Below are 19000 nucleotides of genomic sequence, written 5' to 3'. Positions count from 1 at the left end.
CTGCTGGCAGATCCTCATTTAACACCCAAAAAGCTTTAAATAATCTTTTGTGGGTATTTTTAAGTCAAATTTATTTTGTGATTAATTAATCGACACATCATGTATGAAATTAATTTGATTAAAAATGTTATATTAGTTTGAGCTAATGATCATATCAACCCTGTGTTGTGGTTAATTGCATCGTATTATTTGTATTTAGTATGATTTTTTTTTCTGTCTCATTGCATGTCCAGTGTGTGTGTGTGTTTCTGTCTCTCATTCTCTGTGTTCAGCTCAGTTACTCCGTGTTTTGACATTCAGATGTGCTGTTTTTTGATGAATGTGTGTGTGCATCAGAACTCTGTTTTGTCTGTTGTGGTGTGTTCATATGACCCGTGTGCTCGTGTCACGCGTGTTGTTATCGTGAGCCGGCCGGCGCTCTGTTATTGTTTCTGTGGGCGGGACAGGATGTTTCCATCGCGCTCGATGAGGTCGCGTTCATCGTGCTGGAGCTCGTAATAAAGATAATTAGGGTCTGAACGCGGATGCTTTATTCTGTAACGAGGCCGTACGTTCAGCAGGAAACCCAGATTCAGACGATTGCGTAACCTTTCATTCGCTCGATTTCCTTTTCCCTGACAGATTTGTTTTTTAAGGGCTCGTTCTGACATCGTTTACAGAAGATCAAGCCAATTCAGTGCATTTGTGCATCTCCTTTCACACACAAACACACACACGTTGTTTCAAAGAAGCTTTTTTTTTGTTTGTTTCTTTATTTTAAAAATGATGATGTTAATATTTATAATATCTTAACTTTATGCATTATAGTTTTAGCAGGTGATACAGTTCTAATATGTAATATGTGATTTATATACAGGTGCATCTCAATAAATTAGAATGTGGTGGAAAAGTTGATTTATGTCAGTAATTCAACTCAAATTGTGAAACTCGTGTATTAAATAAATTCAGTGCACACAGACTGAAGTAGTTTAAGTCTTTGGTTCTTTTCATTGTGATGATTTTGGCTCACATTTAACAAAAACCCACCAATTCACTATTAGAATACTTCGTAAGACCAATAAAAAAAACATTTTTAGTGAATTGTTGGCCTTCTGGAAAGTATGTTCATTTACTGTATATGATTCGATTCTCTATGGGGTTCAGGTCTGGTGAGTTGCTGGCCAGTCAAGCACACCAACACCATGGTCATTTAACCAACTTCTGGTGCTTTGGTCAGTGTGGGCAGGTGCCAAATCCTGCTGGAAAATCAAATCAGCATCTTTAAAAATCCCTCCATCGGTCTGAACGGACAGAATCCATCTTAGATTGTCTGCGGTGTTCGGTTGGTCCACATGCGGCCGCGTCCCTCGGCTCCGCTAATGAGTCCCGGCGCAACGCAACGCCACTGACGGATTACGACCCGGCGCGCGGCCAATTAGCGGAGCTCTGACCGCAGAAACGCTCTGTGATTAGCACAGAGACGCAGACCGGCAGGTGAGCAGGTGGGCGGCCGCCGCTCTGCAGCAAAGCATTGTGGGTCATTAGACTGCATGCTCAAGAAAAAGAGCTTAATTAGTCTGCGAGGGTCTCGGCCTTTGTGTCGACTGAATGAGATCCTGGCATAATGGCGACAGAAATCATTGTTGAAGGCATACAGAGACTGTCGTTTGTTTGCCACCGTGACCTTCCTGATGGTAATTGGCTTGTAATTATATTTATTTATTTATTTTGCTTTATTATTTTATTTTGCCTTTTATTTTATTTTTGTTGTTTGATGAAATAAAATACTGGCATAATGGCAGTAAAATTTATTGTTGTAAAATTATTTTATTTTGTTCAAATGTATATTGTTTTCCCTTTTTTTTAATAATTTTTTAATTTTTTAATTTTATGTTGTTTTTAATTTATTTTTGATGTTTTATGCCATAAAATACTGGTATAATGGCAGTAGAATTCATTGTTGTGGAATTATTTTATTATTATTATTTCATATTATTTGAATATTATTTCCAGTTTTATTTTATGCTTTGTTTTGCTTAATGTTTATTTTATTTTATTTTATTTTATTCATTTTATATTTTATTTTATTTACTTGTAATATTATTTTATTTGTTGTTTCATGCCATAAAATACTGGCATAACAACATTACAAATTGTAGTACAATAACAGTTTTTTAAACTCCACTTAATTTAATGTAATTTTTTTGTTACTTAATGCCATAAAATACTGGCATAATGACAGCAGAATCTTTGTAGTACAAAAATACTTTTTTGAACTACTTTTTTATTTTTATTTTTTTTATGCGATAAAATATCATTATTAAATCGCTGTTAAACAGTCATGTAAAGAGTGCCGTTGGTTTGACTTTGTGCTGCGACCTTCTGGGTGATAATTGGCTTGTGAATATTTGAATATTTGTTTTCAGTTTTAAATCAGATTTTAAAGAGAAATGCAAATGTTTTATCATATTTTAATATTAGGGCTCCTAATCAGCCTGCGCTGAAGGTTATTCTCACATTCTCGCGCTGTAATGAAAGCGGACACAAACGAAAGGATCCAAACAGCCGCGGAGAAGCTCTGAAGGTCTCTGCCGGACGCGAGCGGTGACTCAGGGCTCGCGACGTTTGCGGCGCTCGTGTTCACAGTTTAATGATGCGCGTTAGACGCTCTGCTCAACACGTCAGAGAATCAGTCAGTCATCGACGCCTTTAAGAGTCAAACTCTCGATTTTTACTGAATCAACTGTTTTTAGTTCATTTATACATGCTAATCATGCTAGCAACATGCTAGTAGCTTGCTAATCATGCTAAAACATTCTAGTAACTTGTTAATCATGCTAGCAACATGCTAATCATGCTAACAATATGTTAGTAACACCCTAGCAACCAGCCTGAATACCTTAGTAACCACACAGCAACACCCTAGGAACTGCCCTGGGTACCCTAGCAACCACATAGCTTTTTTCTCATTGTTGAGTTTTTTTGTTGTCTTAATTTACTTTTTAATTTTATTTTTGAAAATATTACTCTCATACTTTGTCATACCATCTGACAGAAATCGATGAATCCCATTTCAAATCTGTGTTTGACTCTGCAGGAGTGTCAGTGGGAGTGGCCTATGCTTGTGTAACCAATCAGAAAAACTCTCTGCCTGTCAATCATCCAGTACATTCAGATTTGGTTGAAATTTAATATGATCAGAACTTCTTGATTTTTCTCAGAGTTTACTGATGTGAGTTTTGTAAAACATAAGGGATGATTGTAGGAGTCAAATAAGTTTTCTCACTCTCCCTTCCCTCAGTTAGAGCGGGATTCTCTCTCTCTCTCTCTCTCTCTGTCTCTCTCGTTCTCCCGCGGCATCATCATCCCATTTTCTCTTGCTCTATTTTGGGAATGCAGAAGCAGAATTATTCCTCCTCATTTTTCTCTCTCTGTTAATTAGATTTAAACGCTCTCCCCGCTCATTTGCATATGAACACCCTCTTAATGAGAGCAGATAATGAAGCTCTGTAATCACAGGCCGCAGCGTGTCTCTCATCAGCAGAGGAAACGCTCGCATTCAGCACATTCATAACACACACGCGTATTTGTTTGTTTGTGTTTGTGTGTGTGTGTGTGATGGAGGTGTTGCTGTAGGTCACAGTGGGTTCAGGTGCTGGAAAAGCTATTAAGTGCTCTCTTCTGCTCACCAAGGCTGCTTTAATTTGATCAAAAATACAGTAAAAATTATGAAATATTTTTACAATGTAAAATATCTGTTTTCTATGTGAATATCTGTGAAACTGTAATTTATTTCTGTGATGCGCAGCTGAATTTTCAGCATCATTACTCCAGTCTTCAGTGTCACATGATCCCTCAGAAATCATTCTAATATGCTGAATTATATTTTGCTCGTTTCCTGATCTCTTGATTGCAGTCGTGTGTTTCTGTAAGTGCCAGTCGTGTATAAATGAGCCTCGATGTGTTTGACGTGTCCTGGTTTGACCTGGTTGATGTTGAGTGTCAGTAATCAGGGGTTCCGTACGGCGGTGTGTGTTTTTGGCCGTGGGCTGCTGAGTGTAATTGAAGGCAGTTAGGGAATGATGTTAACAATAATCACGCCGATAAGACGCACGACTCCGGCGGCGCATTTTGTTGGCATAAAGCTGAGGAGTAATTGGGGTTCCCATGTGAGCTGCTGTAATGCTGGACTCGAAGCGTTGTAAACACACAGTCACGCCGCCGTTAGCAGGAGTGTCTGTTAGCACGAGCGCTCGAGCCACGGCGCAGGTTAAACAGACGTCTGTGTCTAATTATGAGCATAATCACATTAACATAACAGTGTTCACAAACCTCATTGCATTGTAAGGCTGCATGTGTGCAATATATGTATTTATAAACAAAAGTAAAATACAGATGTTTGTGTAGAATTTCATTTGAAACTATTTTCACAAAAATTACATAAAACAGTGAGTAATATTGAATTAAACATGCATTTATTTCACAAATACTAAAATAGTATTTTCTTATAAAATGTACACTACAAATGTACGAATCTTTGATTTTTTTTTTTTTTTTTTTGGTATTTTCTCTGTTTTGAATTTTAGATTGTTAGATAGTTGTTGTACCGACAAGTAATTATTAAATTTTTTTAAATATAGTAATTAATTTATTAATTTATTTTATTTTTATTTCATTTATTTATTCAAATAATTGTTTCAAATTTTAGATTGTCAGTTGTTGTTGTTGTTGTACTGACAATTTATTTATTTTAATTTTTATTAATTCATTTATTAGTTTATTTTTTTATCTACTCATCCATCCATTCAATAATTTTATTTTTATCAATTTTTTTTTTTTGGGGGGGGTAAATTTTAAATTTTAGATTGTTTGTCAGTTGTTGTATTGACAATTCATTTATTTTAATTTTTCATTAATTAATTCATTTATTAGTTTAATTTTTATTTACTCATCTATCCATTCAAATGTACACTAAATGTACACTAATCTTTATTTATTTATTTTCTCAGTGTTAATTTTTTGATTGTTTGTTAGTTGTTGTACCGACAGTGAAATTTTTTTATATATATTAGTTAATTTATTCATTTCTTTTATTTTTCTTCCATTTATTTATTTATTCATTCATTAATTTTTTTTCCGATTTTTATATTTATTCCTTTTTTCTCTCTTTCAAATTTTAGATTGTCAGTTGTTGTTGTACTAACAATTCATTTATTTTAATGTAATAATCATTCATTAATTTATTAGTTTATTTTTTATTTACTCATCCATCCATTCATTAATGTTATTTTTATTCATTTTTCTCTCTCTGTTTTAAATTTTAGATTGTCAGTTGTTGTACTGACAGTGCATTTTTGTTTGTTCGTTCATTCATTCATTTTTATTTTATTCATTTTTCTCTGTGTTTTAAAGTTTAGATTGTTAGTTGTATTTCTCAGAGCATGTGCTGCAGATGAGCTGTCAGACACTCAGCGCTGTGCACTGATGATATTCTGTACAGTTCCTGTAAACAATAAATGAATGAATGAATCTCTTTCCGCTGCAGACAAATGTAAGTGCATGGCATCTCAGTGCAATCATGTGTTTAACTGTCTCTCTCTGGTGCTGTTTTCCTTCAGGTCCTCTGCGCGTGGTCGTCCCCACCGAATCGGTTTCGGCTCATCTGGGCGACACGGCTCTGCTGCGCTGCGAGGTGACGGGTGAGCCCATGCCCGTGGTGCGCTGGCAGAAGAACCGGGAGGACCTGCCCTTGACCTTTGACCCCGACAGCAGAGTGCTCGTCCTGCCGTCCGGATCTCTGCAGGTCAGCAGGGTTCAGCCGCCCGACTCGGCCACGTACCGCTGCTTAGCCGAGAACCCCGGCAGCGCCCGCACCGGCACAGACGCGGACCTGCGCGTGATACCGGGTGAGTGGCCCGCCTAACCTTGACTAACTAGTGCTGCGGGACACGAGTCAGCTCACGTTTAGTCACACGGCGCCTTTCCTGAATACAGATGGATTCAAAGCAGGTTCGCAGAGATAAACAGCAGAGTCACAGTGTTAATGCTGCAAAATTCATCAAATATGAAACAAACTCTGTCTTAGCTGTAAAGACTCATTATTTAGGTCAGTTCAAGAACAGATTCAGTGTAGCAAAGCTGATCAATTATGAAACAGTTTCAAGTCATTATATGTAACAGTTCAGTTCAGTGTTTTAATGTTGCAAAGTGTATCAATTCTGAAACAATTTAGGGTCATTTTATGTAACAAACACTGGTGATATATGGCCATTAATTAACAAAATATGACAAAAAAAAGAAATAGTAATATTTTATAAGAAATGATTAGAATTTACATATGAAATAATCATGATAACGTATATAATCCACAAATGAGCCTCTCCATGGAGCAGATTCTGCAGATGAATCCAGTCTCATGAGCATATACATTAATTAATGGTGCTGTAACTAATTTATTTTATTTTATTTTATTTTAATTTAGTTTTATTATAATTTTATTTAATTGATTTATCTTGTTTTTCTTTTTTATTTTATTTTTATTATGTTATTTATTTTTGTTTACTTTTTTATTAAATTTTTTGATAATATTTTTAACAAACTTTGGCTACTACCTGACAGAAATCAATGAAATCACATCTGTGTTTGACTGTGGGCAGCACAGGAGTGTCAGTGGGAGTGGCCTGTGCTTGTGTAGCCAATCAGAAACAGTATCTGCCTGTCAGTCATCCTGTACATTTAGATTTGGTTGAATTTTAATTTGATCAGAACTTCTTTTTTTCCGTTTTGAGTTTACTGATGTGAGTTTTGAAGACGTGTGCCCAGAAGTGAGCTAAACCTGCAATATCTCCTTTTGGGGATCTGTTTATTTTTAAAAATGGTGTTAGAAAAAAAAGGTGTGTGTGTGTGTTAGTGTGTGTGTCAGTGAATACATTACAGAATGCATTGCATCTGGTTCTTACTCGCTCATTATACGCGTGTTGTGGTTTCTGTGATTTGTGTTGTTTTCCTGCAGCAGGTATCGGAGCTCAAATATCAGTCTGTCATTTTCTGAGGATTCTGAATGATTTCTGCAGCTCTGACATTTCTGTTGATCGATGTACGAGAATCAATGACTCATTAGTTGTGTTTGAGTCCAGAAACCTCAACGTCCTGCTAATGACTCCAGACCTTCAGTCCCATCATCAACATCTCATTTATACTCTACACTAACACTCGCATGGAACAAGCTCACAAATCAGACAGGATGCCAAGAAATGGGCATTTAAGGAACAGTTCAGCCAAATAATGAAACCCATGGACCCAGTGAATGGGTGCCGTCAGAAACAGTGAGTCCAAACAGCTGATAACAGCATCACAAAAAATCCACAAGTAATCCACACCACTCCAGTCCATCAGTTCACATCTTGAGAAGACTAAAACTCAAACAAATCCATCAAGACGTTTTTAACTAAAATCCTCCAGTGAAAAAGTTGCCTGGTCTGAATCAGGAGAGAAATCTGCAAATCTGATTTCAAAGCCAAAACAGCTCTAAACAAATATGTGGCTGAATTTTGATGTGAGAGACAATAGGAGATGGACTTTTCCACTGGAGGAAGTGTTATTATGGATTATCGACTTGTATTTTAGTTAAAAATATCTTAATGATGGATTTGTTTCAGCTTTTGTCTTCCCAAGATGTGAACTGATGGACTGGAGCTGTTTTGTGGATTATTATTACTCGTCCTAATCTTGTATCACTAATGATCTGAAAAGATGACATTTAATAGCAAAAGAAATGTATCATTCCATCAATGTCTCACCAGTGGATTCTCTGCTGTGATGTGAGAGACAACAGAAGATGGACTTTTCCACTCGAGGAAGCGTCATTATGGATTATGGACTGGATGTATTTGAGTTAAAAATGTCTTAATGATGGATTTGTTTCAGCTTTTGTCTTCTCAACTGCTGGACTGGAGTTGCTTTGTGGATTATTGTCATGTTTTTATCAGCTCTTATTCTGACGGCACCCATTCACTGATGTGATGACACAAGTGATGGAATGACACATTTACACAAATGTGTTCCCACGAAGACACAAACAACTGTTCCTCTAAGAGTTTTCAGGCTGGAAATGCTCTGTTTTTAATCAGCTGTTTGGACTCGTTCTGACGGCACCCATTCACATCCACTGGTGAGACAGTGATGGAATGACACATTTATACAAATCTGATGAACAAACAAACTCGTCCTAATATTGTATCACTAATGATCTGAAAAGATGACATTTAATAGCAAAAGAAATGTGTCATTCCATCACTGTCTCACCAGTGGATTCTCTGCAGTGAGTGGGTGCCGTCAGAATGAGAGTCCAAACAGCTGATAAAAGCATCACAATAATCCACAAAACAACTCCAGTCAATCAGTTCACATCTTGAGAAGACAAAAGCTGCATGTTTGTAGGAAACAAATCCATCTTTAAGACATTTTCAACTTTTATAATGATTCCAAACAAAAAGTTGCCCGGTCTGAATCAGGAGAGAAATCTGCACAGATTTCAAAGCCAAAACAGTCCAAAACAGCTCTGAACAAATATGTGGCTGGATTTTGATGTGAGAGACAACAGAAGATGGACTTTTCCACTCGAGGAAGCGTGATTATGGATTATGGACTGGATGTATTTGAGTTAAAAGTGTCTTAATGGTGGATTTGTTTCAGCTTTTGTCTTCTCAACTGCTGGACTGGAGTTGTTTTGTGGATTATTGTCATGTTTTTATCAGCTCTCATTCTGACGGCACCCATTCACTGATGTGAAGACACAAGTGATGGAATGACACATTTACACAAATGTGTTCCCACGAAGACACAAACAACTATTCCTCTAAGAGTTTTTGGGCTGGAAACGCTCTGTGAATGTAAACACAGGCTGTATTTGTGTTCATAACTCATAAATGTGTTGTCAGTGTTGCCGTACAGGAGCCGCTTTTCTCTGTCAGCTGCTGTCATGAGGAACAGAAACCCTGCTGGGACAGTTAGTTAGACTGTTGACATTTATAGCAGCTAGATGAACAACAACACATCAGTTTAATGAGACGTTTGAAGGAAACGCCGGCTCAAGTTTTGGTTTCTGTTAATTTAATAAATGATGGATCGATCAGAGTTTTGCTCAGCAGAGATGATGAGTGAGGAACATGTGATGAATCGTAGTTTATGTTGATGCTCTAAATTCTGGATAATCAGTCTAGACTTTAGTTCCCGAGATCTGAACGTTCCTGTTATTGAGCATCGGCAGACGGACTCGTCTCAGTCGCTCTCAGCTGTTTCTGCTGACCTTCTGCTTGGCTGTAATCGTATGCGTGTAGATGGCAAGTGCAGGACTGGAGCGCTACAGAAACGCTGGAATCCCCTCCGGCCGGGACTGACTGGGTTGTTTTCTGACCGCCGAATGCTGGATCTTCAGCTCAGGGCTGTTAGGAAACGTCTCTGGAGGGAGAGACGGGCTGTAGAAGAGCATTCTGGGAGGAAACGCCGCTGCAGGCTTCAGGACGTGAACAATGCACCGCTTGAGCTGAACGTTCAGAGGTCACAGACATGCAGCGACTAGACGAGGAGCAACTGCAACCGCTTTGTTAAACTCACACCAGTGTGTGTGTGTGTGTGTGTGCGCGTGCTCAGATTATACACACACACACACACACACACGCCTCAGGAGACACTTGTTGTCCTGTATGTGTGTGTGTGTGTGTGTGTGGTGCTTATGGCAAGAATAAACAATCAGATGCATGTGTGTAATCTAATGTGTGTGTGTGTGTGTGCGTGTGTGTTCCTGAGCAGAGCCCGGAGTAGTGCGATCGCTGACGTTCCTCCAGAGGCCTCAGAAGGTCACGGCTCTACAGGGCAGAGATGCGGTTCTAGAATGTTCCGCCTCCGGCTATCCCAACCCATCCTTCTACTGGATGAGAGGAAACGAGATGATCCAGAGCAGGTGAGGAGAAACACATCACTGACACACAGAATCAGCACAAACATCATCATAAACTGCTGCTCAATTCAATTACGCTGCCGCTCAAACGTTCGGGATCAGTAAGACTTGTAATGTTTCTTAAAGACGTCTCTTATGCTCATCAAGACTGTATTTATTTGATCAAAAATACTAAAAAACAGTAATATTGCAAAATGTTATTACAATATAAAATAATGTTTTTTATTTAAATATACTTTAAAATATAATTTATTCCTGTAATGCAAAGCTGAATTTTCATCAGCTCTTACTCCAGTCTTAAGTGTCACAAGATCCTTCAGAAATCATTCTAATATGCTGGTTTATTATTAGAATTACCAGTGTTTTTTTTTTTTTTTTCAGGATTCTTTATAAGAATAACAAGTTAAAAAGAACAGCATTTATTCAAAATATAAATCTTTTCTAACAATGTAAATCTATGCTGTCGCTTTTTATTCATTTAACACATCCTTGGTGAATAAAAATATTAATTTCTTTCAAAAAAAGAAAGAATAAAAATGTACTGACCCCAAACTTGTGAGCAGTAATGTATGTTAAACCTTTCTATTTCAAATAAATGCTGTTCTTTTTAACTTGTTATTGATCAAAGAATCCTGAAAAAAAAGAATCCGAGGTTCCAAAAAAAAAAAAAAATTAAGCAGCACAACTGTTTGCAACACTGATCATTCTAATAATAAATCAGCATATTAGAATGATTTCTGAAGGATCTTGTGACACTTAAGACTGGAGTAACAGCTGATGAAAAATTATAAATAAAAAAATAATATTTTAAAGTATATAAAAATAAAAAATGTTATATTTTTACATTTTATATTGTAATAACATTTTGCAATATTTTGCTTTTTGTATTCTGTATTATAAATGCAGTCTTGATGAGCATAAGTGACTTCTTTCAAAAACATTACAAGTCTTACTGATCCCGAACTTTTGAGCGGTAGTGTATAAACTACACAGTTTAGGGTCAGTAAGATTTTTTAATGTTTATAAGTCAGAAAAGTCTCCTCTGCTCACCAGTGCTGCATTTATTTAATGGAAAATACAGTAAAATCAGTGAAATATTATTATAATTTAACATAGCTGTTTTCTATGTGAATATGTTGCAAAATGTAATTTATTCCTGTGATCAAAGCTGAATTTTACAGTCTCCAGTCTAATCCTTTCAAGTCGTTACTGTAATTTTGGATCAATTTAATTTACTTAAAGAATAAAAGTATTCATTTCCTTAAAAACAAAGAAAGAAATGATACTGACCCCCTATTAAGGTCACAATGGGTCTTAAAATTTCTAGTAAATTTCCAGGAACCTTCCAGATATTTTTAAAAAATGTCACAAAAACATACAAACATACATAATGCATTACAAGTAACGTAAGTTATGTAATAAAATAACTAGTAAAGTAACACATTCCTTTTTAAGTTACAAGAAAATATCTTTTTCAAGTTACTTTTTCAAATAAGTAACACTAGTTACGTTTTTCCCCATTTATTGATTGAAAGCTCTCCTGTCCCCATGCTGAGAGAAATTGGGAGTACGATGTCACTTTAGTTCTAGAATAAATGTGAACATGCATTAATTCATCTCACTCTCAAAAAACAATTCAGAGTTCCTGAAAAAAAAAGGAATAAAAACACTGAAATGCAACTCAGATAATGACGCAAACCTGCAATAAATAAATATGTTGAATAGCACAAATATTTAACAAATGAGTATTCAACATATCCATACTAATAAGCATAAATTGTTCAAGATAAACTAACATTTGTGCTGCAAAGGTTTTTTTTATTGCTGAAGAGTGTCCAACTTTCTTCTGCTGTGTTTTATTGTACAGATGTGAATTGACGTTTCCTTCAGCCCTGATGCTTTTGGTGTGAAAGAGTTTTTACATTTGCCAAAAATAGAACTTTTTATGTTAAAAACAAACAAGCACGCCTTGCCTAGATTTAAAAAAAAAAAAAAAAAAAGTAACTCAAAAGTAATGTAACGCATTACTTTCCAAAAAAAAAAAAAGTAACCAGGCAACATAATTAGTTGCTTTTTTAGGGAGTAGTTCAATATTGTAATGCATTAAAAGTAACACTGTGCACCATATATGGCAATATCTATCTTGATACAGGGTGATATATGTCATATATTTCTGTGTGGGCTGAACGTTTGAATGGTAAACTCTGACTCCAGCTGATCTGTATGTTAATAATCGTCTGTTATTGCCGCTCCCTTCAGCTGTGATGTTGGTTTTCTCTTCATCTCTGCTGTGAACGGTTGATCTCTGTCGAGTCTGATGGTGTTTTTGTTCTGATTCTCCGTCAGATCAAAGAAATACTCTCTCCTGAGCGGCAGCAACCTGCTGATCAGCAGCGTCACGGACGACGATTCGGGAACGTACACCTGCGTCGCTCACAACAAACAGCAGAACATCTCTGCGTCCTGCGATCTCTCGGTGCTCGGTGAGTAAAACCCACAGACTCATTACTGTAACACAGACATATGTGATCAGTCTGTCTTCATTTACTCAACTCTGTGACTCATTACTCTGAAAAGCTTCCAAATCTCGTTCATGCCTCACCATTAGATGCTCATGTTTTAACCAGTTTGTGATTGTGATGCAACTAAAAGAAATTTGAACAGCTGATGTTCTCTTCTGGTCAGACGTTCGGAATAATCATGATTTTTAATGTTTTCTGCTCACCAAGGCTGCGCTAATTTAATCAAAAATTGTGAAATATTATTACAGTTTAAAACAGCTGTTTTCTATTTGAATATCTGTTACAATGTAATTTATTTCTGTGATCAAATCTGAATTTTCAGCAGCATTACTCCAGTCTCATTCTAAAAATCATTCTAATATGCTGATCAAAAAATGTTTCTGATTATTAGCAATGTTGAAAACAGTTGTGCTGCACAATATTTTCGTGGAAACCATCATGCATTTTATTTTTCAGGAATCGCAGATGAATTGAAAGTTCAAAAGAACAGCGTTTATTTGAAATAGAAATCTACTGTAACATTATAAATGTCTTTTCTGACACTTTTGATTAATTTAACACATCCTTGATGAATAAATATATTCATTTCTGTCTTTTAAAGCAATGTATCCTGGTTTCCACAAAGTTATAAATTGAATTCAACATTGATAATAACCATAAACGTTTGTTGAGCAGCAAATCCGCATATTAGAATGATTTCTGAAGGATCATGTGACACTGAAGACTGGAGTCATGATGCTGAAAATTCAGCTTTAATAACAGAAATCAATGACAGTTTAACAGATATTCATATATGGAAAACAGCTGTTTTAAATTTTAAAAATATTTTCACTGTATTTTTGATCAAATGCATGCAGCTTTGTTTAACAGAAGAGACTTCTTTCAAAAACATTGAAAAACATCATTGTTCCAAGCTTGTTCATTCCATATTTGAGCTCACGATCTCCTGCTGTTTTTATATAACAAGTCAAATATGAAGCGTTTAGTGTCTGAAGTTTCCAGTGGAAGTGGATTGAGATCATCTGAAGATGTGATCTGAGAAATGTGTTCTTGTGATTTACTGATTGATTAGAGATTATTTCATTAGTGCCTTGACTTTAACATCAGTGTTGGTGGCATGAGACTAGTTAAAGGATATTCATAAATATACAACACTTTTTTGTAGTGTTTTTCTTGTGAAGACAGGCTCTCGGAGCTCGTTCAGAGAGGTTTTTGAAAGTCAAGCCTTTTGCATGAATGCCCTCCAGATTCCCTCTGTAAAAGCAATGATTTCTGCGATGTTTTCTGACTCGTAATCTCAGAGGAGCGGTGGATTGCGTCCAGACGGCCGTTGTGGTTCTGCGTCTTATGCTTGTTTATTCTGTTTTATTGCCGGAGGTGTGGATGTGATTGAAGCCGTGATTCTGGTTTTGGCAGGAGACGCATTTCCATCTAAACTTAAAAAAGTCATCATCATTTGGGCTTCTTGTGATTAAAACGGGATAAAAGATGCTGTTTTAATCACCTGAAGCCCAAATGATGATGAGTTACACATGGGAATTTACTGAAAGGGGAAGAATTGCTTTTATGTGATTTTTATGTCTTGTAAGCGTTACTATGGTTAACTAAACCCAAAAACATCAAACTAGAAACTTTAAACATAAAAAAAACTTAATATAAAATAAACATGAACTGAAATAAAATATTTAAAAACCTGATCTGTACAGAACTTTGGTTCTTGTTCTTAAATGTAAATGAATGAATGAATGAATGGATAAATACGTCTTATCTAGTTGCCAGTGAAATGTTTGATGTTTGATGAACTAATATAACTAAAACTTAAAATATCAATGGATATATATACACAATTAAATAAAATTAAAATGAATAAGGAAAATATATATATACAACAGCAGAATGTAACTATTAATAAAAACTATAATAGTGTTTTGATAATAGTAAAATAACAAAATAAAGCTAATGATTTCATTTTATTTAGAAAGTACATTAATAGACATTTTTTTAGGAAAAAATAATAATTTTTATTATTATTATTAATAATTTTTATTATTAAATAATAATAATAATAATAATAATTATTATTATTATTATTATTAGAAATGCCATTTTTAAAAATGTATTTGATTTATTTCATGTTTTAATGAAGTTGTTTTGTAATAATATAGAAAAAAACTGTATATAATTCACTGAAATGTTGTTAAAATTATTATTTTTTCTTTTGGGTTTGCCATGAATATTGCATTTGATTCTGAGATGGTATTAAATGACAAATTTACATTTAAATGTATATTCATTTAGCAGACAGTTTTGTCCGAAGCAACTCACAAATGAGGAAAACAAGCAATTCATCATAAAGAGACAAATGAACATGAGTTCATAATGCAAAGTTTGAGATATTGTCCAGAATAGTAGAAGCGTAAATATATGAGAAATAAATGAGTTCATTAATCCTGCAGCGACTCTGAATTCATCCGTACGGCCAAAGCCATCACTAATTGATCTGCTTGAGCTGATGAGCAGCTGCAGACATCTGCGGACGGAGTCCGTGCGCCCGAACGCGTTAATATTCATGTGTTGTTCTGACGGAGAGTTTGAGTTTGTGTGGGATTAAAGAGATTTTGAAACTTCTGGAGAACCTTTGCTGAGAAACGCTCTTGTTTGTTGATCTGATTCTCATTTCCATGAGTTTCTTCTTCCTTTGTGAGATCCTCTGTTTGATCATTAGCCGTTTGAAATGAGGTTTTTGTTCTTGTTTTTAGTTTGCCATCCATGTAAATCCTCCCTGTTTATATTCAGGGCTTATTACGTGAGATTTTCACAGCTTTGTGCGCTTTTGTAGATGCTTTGTTCGTGTTGTAAAGCAGCAGGTTCTGTTCTGTGTTCTGATTGGATGCTGGTAAACACACCTCTGATACATTATTCAACAGTTAGCTCTGTTCCTCAAATCTGATTGGCTGTTTGTAGATCAGCTCAGGTTTCAGTGTTTGTGTTCAGTTTCTGATTGACGGATTGACACGAACCCTGATGCTTCAGCTTGTTATTGAATCAATTCTGATGAAGAAAAAATATATGAACTAACTGACCGGTTTGTTCTGAAATCTCAATATGAGTTAGTTAACAGTGCATTAAACCACTAGCTAGACCAGATTAGTATGCTGCGAGTGTAAATCCAGCTGTTTCCATAAGGTCTCTCTCTCTCTCTGATGTGGTGTATTTGTCTGGCTGTTCTCAGCTGTTCATGTTGTACAGCCACTTTCTGCACTTTAATCCAATTACAGAACGACTGCAGGATATTTGACATCCAGCGGCGGCTGTATTATTATTATTATTATTATTCCAGCCTGTAAATCAAATAAAGCGGGCGTGCAGGAGTGTGCGGTCTTTCACGGCTCCGGAGACTCTTTCGGGAGAAATAAAGTCATGGAGTCGTGGAGCTCAGATGATCTGAGTCGTGCGCTTGGAGTTTTTTAGGTTTTCATTTAGCCTTGTTTTTCTATCTGTTTTCATTTCAATCATTTTTCTACTTCGGCTGAAACTTGTTTTCAGTTAGTTGCAAGGCAACAATTCTAATTTCAATTAGCATTTTTTACAAAGTTTTCACCATATATTTGATTTTATTTCAGCTTTATTTCAATTAACAAACTCAGTTTTTTCTAAGTTTAGTTTTAGTTAACAATAACAACACGGCCTGTCACAGAGGGGACGATGAACTCCAAACACAACTTCAAAGTTTTTACAACAACCAGTAATGAAAATTATACAGTTTTATCATTTTATGTAATCCATTGAAACATATTGAATTCATATGAAATGAAATCATTTTTGGAAGGTCACTTTGGATAAAAGCATCCACTAAATGTGTAAATGCAAATGTAAAATGTAAATTCATTCGGTTTAGTTCATAGTATTTTATTTAGCTGTCACACATTTTAGTAATTAATGATTCCCCAATCACAAAAAAAAATCATTTAACTTTTTGGCAACCTTATGCTTAAATTAAATTATAATTTAATTCAGTTATAATATTATACAAATAAAAATAATCTATATATCTATATATGAATATATATGTATGTGTGTGTGTGTGTATGTATATATATATATATATATATGTATGTATGTATGTATGTATGTATATAAATTAAATACATAGACAATTTAAATAAATTAGGTTAATGCTTAAATTAAATTTAAAAAAAAAATGAAATGAAATGAAATTGAATTCAGTTATTATATTATGCAATTATAAAAATTTTCCCCATTACAAAAAGTTAATTCAAAATTAATAATAATTTAAAAAATCATGTTGCAACCTTATGTGAATGTTTTTAAATAAATACAGTTTATAGTATTTTAATAGTCAGTCATTTTTTCCTCATTTTTAAAAAAGACAATTAATAATAAATGTGTTCATTTAAAAGCGCTCATAAAAACATGTTTTGATGCAACGTTGCAGCCTTTATATTTGTAATATTTTTGAAATAAAGTAGCGTAGCTCATGTAACATGTAGTTTGTTCTTGTGTTGTTTTGTGTTTTCTCTCTGACGTGTGTTTTTGTGGCGTCCGGCTGAAGGTGAGACTCCAGAGGATCCTGTAGAAGCAGGTCGTGATGTTCTAGCGAGGGTCGCTGGTTCTCAGAGGCTTTCTAAAGCTGCTCAGATCTCAGCTGGTGTGGAGCAGAAGGATTCACGTGTGCAGTATTCATGAGCTCCGTCACGCGCCGCCAACCTCCATCCCGTCACAGATCCCGATCCGCAAACACCGTCATGACGCTGCTCTGGACGGACACTAGTTAGTGCCCTCGAACGGAGAGCGTTCTGTGTGAGTGAGAGATGAGCCGGAACAGATGGCGTGTGGGAAACGGCAATTACATCACGAGACTCCTGCGATTCCTTTAATTAAACCTAAGTTTTGCGGTCAAAAACTTCGCAGCACTTTTAATTGGTTCCTCGACGTGATAACATCCTCAGCTTAAATATTCTGTGCGTGTTTTGGTGTTTTCGAGTTTTTCGGCTATTCTCCAGACGTCTGTTCTCCTGAGATGACGTTCAGCGAGAAGCTGAATAAAAAATATCATCGTTTATTGAGGGTAATGATGCGTTAAAGCCAAAATAATCACGTTTCTTTAGATGTCACCTCTTTACGTCTGTTCTGCTCATCCGGACGAACGTTACGCAATCAGATGCGCTGAACGCACAAACACGGCTCACTTTTATTAGAAAATGTTTAAGTCTGGTTTCTGATTAAAATGCATGAGTGTGACGAGCGCTGCCTGCCGGAGATCATCTTTTAATCATGAGTTTGACGCTGCTTTTGCACAGATATATAGGTTTGCATGGATATAAATCTGAGAGAGGACGAGAGGATGGAAAACGAGGATTTCTGAATGCACAGCTTTCATTTAACGAGCATTCGTTGTTTTCAGCATCTGCGATCGTGTGAAACAAACCTAAAAAACTTTCAAGCAGAAACAGCATGAATTATGCATCTGTTGCCTCTTAAAGGTACAGTTCATCATTTCCTCATCATGTTGTTCAAACCGTCATGACTTTCTTCCTTTCTTCTGTGAATCGCTGAGGAAGATATATTGAAACATTTTTGTCCATGTAATAAAAAGTCAGTGGGGTCCAATGTTGTTTGGGTTCAAACAGTCTTCAAAACATCAGAAGAAAGATTTTAATAGATTTTTAATAGATGATTTTTGGGTGAACTATCCCTTTAATTCACAATAGGGGTCCTTTTACATCACACTGAGAGTTATAAAAGTTATTTTCATTAGAAATTCAACCCAAACATACACTGCAGCAATGTTTTTAGCTAAACTAGTCAATTAAAGGGATATTTCAATCAAAACAGATCATTCAACCTTGTGTCATCTAAACACACACAAAAAAGATATTTTGAGAACTGTCTCAGTGTTTTTTTTGTCCTTACAGTGCAAGTCAATGGGGTCCAAAATCTGGTTCCCAATTCCCTTCAAAATATCTTCTCTTCTCATCCACAGAAGTAATTCATACAGGTTCTAATGGCACGAGGGAAGTAAATGATGACAGAATAATGATTTCTGGGAGAACTAGGCCTTTAAATCAGGAGTCATTTGAGCTCACACTAAGAGTTATTTTTGTTGGGAATTTGACCCAAAAGCATACTGTAGGGATGCTGCATTTGGCTAAAGCAGAGAATTAAAGGAATATTTCACCCAAAAAAAGATCTTTCTGTCCTAATTTATTCAACCTTGTGTCATTTAAACACAGAAGAAGATATTTTGAGAAGTGCCTCATGTCTCATGTCTCAAGACCCCTTTAACTTTCATTGTCCTTATGAGAAGAGTCAGTGGGGTCTAAAATCCAGTTCCCAATGTTCTTTAAAAAACTTTTTTTCTGATCCACAGAAGACATTTATTTAGGTTTCAACGGCAAGTGCAGAAGAAATAATGAGAGCATGATGATTTTTGAGTGAGCTATGCCTTTAAATCAGAATAAGAGTCATTTTAGTTCACACTAAGAGTTGTTTTTGTTGGAAATTTGATCCAGAAACATAC

General features: G+C 35.7%; 1 protein-coding gene across 4 annotated transcripts in view; it reads left to right on the top strand.

Annotated features, from left to right (window-relative positions):
* dcc (DCC netrin 1 receptor) overlaps nucleotides 1–19000 on the top strand; it is a 224882-nt gene that overhangs the window by 93563 nt on the left and 112319 nt on the right. For all 4 annotated transcript variants that reach the window (XM_051110607.1, XM_051110606.1, XM_051110605.1 and 1 more), the window contains exons 3-5: nucleotides 5598–5885; nucleotides 9790–9940; nucleotides 12284–12420. In XM_051110607.1, the coding sequence (XP_050966564.1) occupies nucleotides 5598–5885; nucleotides 9790–9940; nucleotides 12284–12420 (576 nt within the window). The remainder of the gene's footprint in view (nucleotides 1–5597; nucleotides 5886–9789; nucleotides 9941–12283; nucleotides 12421–19000) is intronic.

Source organism: Labeo rohita, chromosome 5 (genome assembly GCF_022985175.1).
Source record: "Labeo rohita strain BAU-BD-2019 chromosome 5, IGBB_LRoh.1.0, whole genome shotgun sequence".
NCBI lineage: Eukaryota > Metazoa > Chordata > Actinopteri > Cypriniformes > Cyprinidae > Labeo > Labeo rohita.
The sequence above is the reverse complement of the archived record's forward strand: the minus strand, read 5'-3'. Positions and strand labels throughout refer to the sequence as shown.